Genomic DNA, 8,177 nt, shown 5'->3' on the forward strand with positions numbered 1-8,177 from the left:
GGACGGGTTGAAATATTCATGTTTTGAATAAAATTTGTGTTCTAAGTCTACCAAGTCGTTGACATCTCATCGTCTTTTTCATTGAGTTATGTATCTAAGGAACACACGTGGATTACATCATGTTCTATATATATATATATACATATATATATATACATATATACATATACATAGGCCTATATATATATACATATTTATATATGCATATATATATATATATATATATATATATATATATAAAGATTATATATAAAATTTGACATGTTTTTTTTACATGTAAAAAATTAAAAATAATTTCTATAACGAATATTTACGTAAGCATTTGAAATTTTATAATTTTTATCTTAAGTTTTTTGGATGCATCACTATTAAATAGCGAGTTAAGAAGTGCTGATTATTTCAATAAAACCATTAAACCTTGAAACACAGCACAACAAATAAATATAAAACAGAACGCAATCTACCAGTAACAAGTAATTAGGTGGAGAGATCAACTTTTTTTGTATTTCCGTTTATTTCGCGAGGTCACAGGAAGCTTAAAACTGGCAGGGGGTTTCAAAATTAACATGTTTAAATGGATAAGTAAGGCACGGCATTTACGTTCGGATAGAAATACTGTACAGTATAACGTTTATGATAAAACTGAGAATGCGCTGGGTGTCCAACTACCCATTTGATCACTCCCTGCAGGTATGATAAAACATCGAAGAGAAAGCAAAGGAAGGCAATGGCCACAGGCGCAGGGAATCCTAAAGGTTGGTTAGCACACAGTAGGCCTACAGTAATCTAGTGTTAATCAAACCACAATCATTTTACTCAGACTTCCATTGTATTTTGAGGCCTAACACTAACTGTAGCACACATCGTAAATTGTTCGTCCTAAAAAAAAAAAAAGAAAAACCACCCACAAACATAACGAAAGCTTCAAAATCAATAATCTAATAAATTTACAACAACAAATGCGCGCATTTGCCTTAATTAATGCCAATAAAATTGTTATTTTCATGTCCTAGCCCTTATCAAAATTTGGAGACTCATGAAAAAAATTACCATAGGCTATTTTTTCAACAAACAAAAAAAAAAGCAATCATTTAAAAACGTTAAAGATTTTTGTCAAAGCCTAAGAAGAGATGGAAGCATAAATGGCTGACTACAGCAGAAAGATTCATTTTTGTACTTATTTTGTTTTTTTATATAAAAAAAAACTATTTTTATTATTTACCAGTCTGTATTTGTACACCACTAGAATAGAGGATAGTAAATAGCAATAGTAAATACCCTCACCAACAAAATAATTTCAAATCCCGGAAGTGAAATTAACAATTAATTTTATTTGGCCCAACACTCTCTTCCTTTCTTATAAACAAAATATAAAACCACCCTCATATTAAATAAAAATCATGCCCTCCAAATTACAGTATAATTGTAATTAACAGTGTGGCATAGCAGCTATCTACAAGTAACGTCCTTGACTTACTACTGAACTTGCTCTTTATTTAAAACCACCAGAGCGATAATGATTAATATCCCATACTAGGTGGATATATAAAGTAGTAACTGGAGTTTTTCTAAACAATTCTTTTCCATCCTGTCCTTGCCACCAAAAAAAAAATCGAGAATATTTTTCTCGATTTTTATTCTCGATCCAATTCTAAAATTAAAATAAAGTAAATTCTTTTCCATCCTGTCCTTGCCACCAAAAAAAAAAAAAATCGAGAATATTATTCTCGATTTTTATTCTCGATCCAATTCTAAAATTAAAATAAAGTCTCATATCATCAACTTTCGGATCTATGCATTTCGAAAATTGATAACTCTATGTCTACAAATGTTTTCAACCTCTTTCTTTGTTGTAGGATTTCCTTGTTAACAGCATATTGAAAGTCTTTATGGAATTATTATTACTTGGAATTGTCAGGATTCTTTTTCTATTGCAAACTAATTAACGTATTGAAATAAACAAAATTAAGCAATTCAACTTTCTCATATACTGTATATAATATATACATACATATATATAATATAAATATATATATAATATATATATTATTATATAGGTCTATATATAATATATATATACATATAAAATCAAAACAAGATGACCCTGCACTATATATATATATATATATATATATATATCATCAAAGAATGGTAATCTTGATTTATATATATATATATAATCTTGATTTATATATATATATATATATATATTATATATATAAACTGTTATGGTAAATTAAAACTAACGTAGCAGTACCGTACTATTTTTAATGTGTGCTTGTACTAACAATATGGTAATTATTATATAACGCTAACGGTTTGTAATCCACAAACAACTTGTTTCGCATACAATTGGTGGGTGCAATGGTGTTTCTATTGTCATCATAGAAAACCATGCTAGTTTATAAATAAATTTATAATATATAAAATAATTCAATTTTAGTTGAATATTTGATAAAAGCAGCAAGACATTCATAATATTCAGGCATGCACTTGAAATGTCATTATTACTTCAGTTAAATGACCGGGAAATCTGGAAATTAAAATCGACGACGTCATGTTACCTATAAACTGGGACCAACTTTATTTCCGGTTGTTCTCGTCGTTTGCTTTGCCTCAATATTTACAGTGCAATTGAAATATGAATATTCATACCAACATACAGTACAGCAGTTTATTCTGCCAAGGTATACTATTAACGTACTAGTAACAGTCTACTATTGTTTGTTTTTTTAACTATCGGTACCGTTCTTAAGTCCGTGCGATTTTAATTATTTTGCGTAATTATAACTTCATGATCGATTCATGCAGGTATGGTTACCTTTAGGCAAATAACACAAAAGACAAAGTAACCATTGTGATGTATTAACCATAAATGTGTCCAGATTGAAACAAGTGGTCAAAACAGACCTCGAGAATTACGATTAACAGGTACCACTTGTCGGGAATTAACAGCGGAAGTATCTCAGACTACAGAAGTAAAATACCGGGTGAGGCTCTTTGTTTGATTTAACAGTGTGTATATAAATTGAAATGTTATTATTTCCACAATTATTATCATTATCATCATTTTAGTGTCATTTTGTATTACTAGATAAAAATTATCATAATCACCATATACAGTAGGCCTATTTATATAATTATACCATCATGTAATCATAATAATAAATAATAATAATAATAATTAATAACAATTAAATACAGTAATAGCAATCAACATAATTATAGTAGTCATAATTTCTTCAATCATAATCATTTGAATCGTCATAATCATCAACATCATATGTATCTCAATTATGGTAATTGTCATCATCATTAATCATTAGCCTATTATGTCAATGAATTCAATGACATATATATATATATATATATATATACATATATATATATATATACACATATATATATATATATACATATATATATATATATATATATATATATATATATATATATCTATATACTGTATGTGTGTGGGGGTAGTGTGCGTGGAGGTGTGGGTGTGTGTGTGTGTGTGCGTACGTTCATAGTACTAGAATTCGTAATCGTTTAATTGGAATATGATGATGGTAATAGGTAGTTTCCGCAACCTACGAAAACGATCACGAATACGTCATTATCACTATCGGTCATTCAGGCCTAAAACATTCTAGACAATATGCTGTACGAGCCGAATGTGAGGCTTGATTCATGCAAAAGGCATGAATGGACTACGTTGTGACAGATATATCCTACTGTAGGGAAAGGGTTGTCTAAAAATTTGATGATGTACCGTATCTGTCCGTTATCGTTTCCGTAAGCTAGCGAAAACTCCCAAATTAATGCTTCACACCTGTCTCGTAATTGGTTGTTAATCCTTTAATTTGTCGTCTATTTATTAAACATTAAAAAATGACTAATGGAAATCATAAGGATCATATGATTAATGATAGGTACCCGAGAGGTACCTATCTAAAATGAATGGGTATAAAATTCAATAGGTCAGAGAGTTATCGCACATGTTGTTATCAAGTATTTCTCATACTTTAGCATTGCTGATGACCGGGAATCCCTACGAGTGTTCCATGCAGGCATTGAAAACACATGCATTTTTATCTGCACTAGTATCTGTTGATTAGTGGGCATACAGTATACAGTAATAAACCAAATACCGTTATCAACAACACAAATTTCAAGTAGGTAAATACTGTTAAGGTAGTGATAATTGAGTAAGTACACTAGACAGTAATCGAAAGTTACAATGGCAAGAACAATATTATCAATACAACGAGGCATAATATCAATCTATTGACGGAAAGGTCGGGTAGTGCTTTACATTTAATATAAAACATAAAATGATGCGTTGCTATAATCGGGGAGGTATTTAAGAACGCCGGCCAATGTAAATAACCATGTGCATTGGAATGAATGTTAGCTTTGCAAATTCGTGGGCACATTTCCAGGTCTGTTTATAAATTAAAATATAGGCATATCTTTATACATCTTTGGCGAAATTCTAAAACCCCAAAAAAATTAATTATCACCGACTCCGATTTTGGAAATTAACAAACGTTTTAAATGAAAATACCCACAGTATCTTTTAAAGGTATTGTTAATTTGTAAAGGTAAATTAACATGAAGGATTAACATGAAAGCAGTGGCTATTGGTACACCAGTGTGAAACAAATCCATCATCCAATCAAAATTAGGAATTGTTTAAGACTGGTGTAATTATACAGTAGTTAAAGCCTAACATGAGAAAGGTTGAAACGTACCTTGGCGAGTTGATGCGACCTTTCCTGTGCTAGCAATTAATATACCCTGTGGATGACTGTCTTCTAGAACGAATACTTCATCTTTGCCCGGCTTGGTTCGTTGTGATTTGGCACATTGTAAAGTGGCCTTGGGACCTATGGCTGCCATATATTTACCACTACTGTGCTTAAAAGCTGCCTTACCCCCATGAAACTCTAGAATGAAGAGGCTGTCGTCGGTGGGGGAATCCACTAGGCTGCCGGACGTACTCGCGTACTTCCCGTTGCATACTCTCAGGGCGTAACGACCTCCATGGAACTCCAGGGTAACAATCGCGTCTGCACCCCATGGAATGACTTCATTAAAGTGAAGTTCACCATCTTCTAAGTGAGCATATCTGTCGCGAATGTTGCTTCGAATATTCACTTGTGGGTGTATATCCATGTGTACAGTCCATAACTGCCTCTCTTCTGCTTTCGTTGCGTTTGTATTCACGGTATCGGAACACCCTAAGTATTTATCGTATGGAACACTTCTAAAGGCCCATCTTCCATCTGTCTGGGTCTCCACTCGAAACTTAGCATCGTCTGTCTTATCCTCCGCGCATGTAACATTACCCATCTTATCTGTCGTCAGGTAGAAGTTACTGTGTTTAAGATACACGGTGTCGTCTCCTCCTTGTTCTAAATTCCATCTTTGCTTTGCTTTTAACGACGTACCATCAGCATTAACAGAGTTTGCGAAGCCCACGCTGAGATATTTCTTGTCACTGTTCACTAGTCCACAGCAGTATTTCAATTCCGTCATTTTGTATCTATTACTGTAGCAGACTACTTTATAAAAAGTGTGCTTGTTCGTATGTTACTCTTGTACTGCCTACCTCTTTATACCTACTACGTAACTCAGTAGCTGTTTGAAACGAAATTCACGTGGAATTCTATGCAGTCGCCAGGTGGGACATTCAGCTACAGTGAATTGATAGCTTATTTTAGACTCACAAGAGCCTTCTCTGGTCTTACCTACTAGCCAAATCTTCCAAGTAATACTCCTTATAATCCTTCCACGGTGTACAAAACACTTCTTCCGGTAATTTTAGTAGATGAGTAAGCCGAACTTCTCTGTGCCTGTTCTAGGGGCGTTGGCTGTTACAAGGAATCCACCATTTACTGAGCCGGGGTGCTCATCGAATGCTAATAATCTCTTTTGTTGTTTCTAAACAGCTGAACGAGCACGTAAGCATGCGCACTAGCAATTTCATCCCTGGGTTGTAAATCAATACGGGTAAGATGCATGTACATCCGTGTCGCGTACACACAACTGCAGACAAGGGAAGACATGTATTAATACATCATATAATATACGTGAAATTGATTATAGAATGGCCCCACAAAACGCTTACCTTGTTTATCGAATTTTCGCAGGGTTTTGTTATTTTCGCATGGTGGCTTATCGACAATAGTCATTGAATTCGGATGAAAAGCGTGTTATTGTTAGTATAGCAAGAGCTAACTCACTGGCATTGAGGGGTTTATATAATTCATATTCCATTCTATACTACTAGACTGGGCCTGGGAAACGACCTAGCAAAAACAATTTGGCAAACTCCTAATACAGTAAGCCTGTCAGGAACAATTTGTTCCGGGGTCGAAATCGGTCCGCCGGACCGATTTTGGCTTTAAAATTACCTGCCAAATGTAGTCCACATAAAATCGGTCCGGCATCTATTTAGTAGTTATAACCTGTACTTTTTTTAGCGATTTGTTTTTAATCAAATAATAGATAAATATCTCATCTCTTATTATATATTTTTCCACCCGTTGTGTATGCAATTGAGAATACAGCTACAAAAATTAGTATATTATTTTTCTTCGCTTCCAGTTTAAACTCTTTGGTGTAAAAGTTAGAAAAAGAAGTTAAAGTATATGATCGTAAATCGTATTGGTCCGCTTTAGTTTATTTTTTACCTTGTTTTGTTTTGGCTGTGTGCTTGCTTAACGCTACCACGAAATACATGAGCAATCGAAGAAGAAGAGGTAAAATAGGCAACATGGGCACAGGGCACAGAAAGCGCCACGTAAATATTGTTTTAATAAGGGCCGCTTTCGAATAAGCACCGCACTGAAGCCTCCCAATATTTTATAAGCACGGCGGCACTTATTCGAGCTTGTCAATCATCACTCTTCATTAGGAAGCGGTTGGCGCATTGGGTTGCTCACAGTTCCGGCGGCATAGGTACTCTTGCCCTGCCTGTCGTGTGCGTTGCCCTGCCGTCGGCGGAAATTTTAGCGACGCCACTGGTGATTCTGAATCTCAAGGTCGGGGTTCGAATCCTGTGAAAATCGCTTGTGTTTTTGCGAGCAAGGAGATTTATTTACGTGGCCTCTCTTCACCTAGGGGTGCAAAATGCGTTGGTACTTCATGAATTCCCCCATAGAAATCACTGGAGTAATAATGTGGAAAAACGTTCTGAGACTATATAGAGCACTATATAAACACATACATAATGATAGTTATAAGATGCGGAAGCAAATTGTTGAAAGTTGAATAAAAAAATGTGGAGAAAAAAGAAAATACATTTAATTAAAGCAAGTCTGAGTGTCATTTTCGGCCACCTAACCCTAACATTTTGTACCGGTACCTCTGCCTTAACCATGAAGCTGCAGCTGTGTGGATACACTCTCAATAAAGTCCCTCCCTTGATCTCCTCTATTTACTGGAGCCGCCACTGTGCATCATTTTTTTTAACTTATCGCGTCACCACACTTCCGCTTCAACCTGCTAAACTGGCGGATAAGATTACCGAATAATAGGCACACCTTTGACAAACCAAACTTAATTCCACGTAACATACTCAAACGCTTATCAATGCCGAACCCGTGAATCAGACACTTTCCCGAATAATTGATGTGTGTGAACACAATCTGCAGTTGCCTTATTTGGAAAAACCTATGCGTTCACTTCAATAGACGATGCACCTTGAAATTAGACAATGAAAACGTTTATGCTTTCTGTGCCCTGCTGTCGACAAGCAGTCTGATTAATACCTCTATGGTCTGTCTGACGGATTTACACGCCCTAGTACGTCACCATAGACATCGTACAGTATTACTGTATATTATAATGTACTGTACTTGTGCCACGTTGTGCGGATGTGTATTGGATGTGTATTTTTAGACCTAAGACCCAACCGGTTGGATGGACGTCAATCCTTAGGAGAAAGTGGATGAGGGGTCCAATTGCAAAACGAATAAACCTTGGGCTGTAGGGCAAAGCTTCGTGTAGGGGCCCGGGAGCCTCCGCGGGCCCCGGTAGGGTCCAGGGTAACTTGCTCCGGTGTGGGTCTAGAGGGAGAGCCCCCCCCCCCCATGAAGCTCCGGCGTTCTAGTCTTTAAGTCGTATTTAATTGATTTTAAAGATTACAATTTACCTTTATTCACTTTCAG

The 8,177-nt window shown here is 35.2% G+C and overlaps 1 protein-coding gene across 1 annotated transcript in view; it reads right to left on the minus strand.

Moving 5' to 3' along the window:
* Positions 1-6,024, minus strand: part of LOC117110550 (fascin-like) — a gene marked incomplete in the record, with an annotated part of 15,988 nt that extends 9,964 nt beyond the window's left edge. Inside the window, 1 exon segment of the mRNA XM_033253304.1 lies at positions 4,755-6,024. Coding sequence (XP_033109195.1) covers positions 4,755-5,541 — 787 coding nt within the window.
* Between the last annotated feature and the right edge of the window lie 2,153 nt (positions 6,025-8,177).

This window comes from Anneissia japonica, unplaced genomic scaffold (assembly GCF_011630105.1).
Source record: "Anneissia japonica isolate Jap-2015-1 unplaced genomic scaffold, ASM1163010v1 scaffold287738_len211916_cov219, whole genome shotgun sequence".
NCBI lineage: Eukaryota > Metazoa > Echinodermata > Crinoidea > Comatulida > Comatulidae > Anneissia > Anneissia japonica.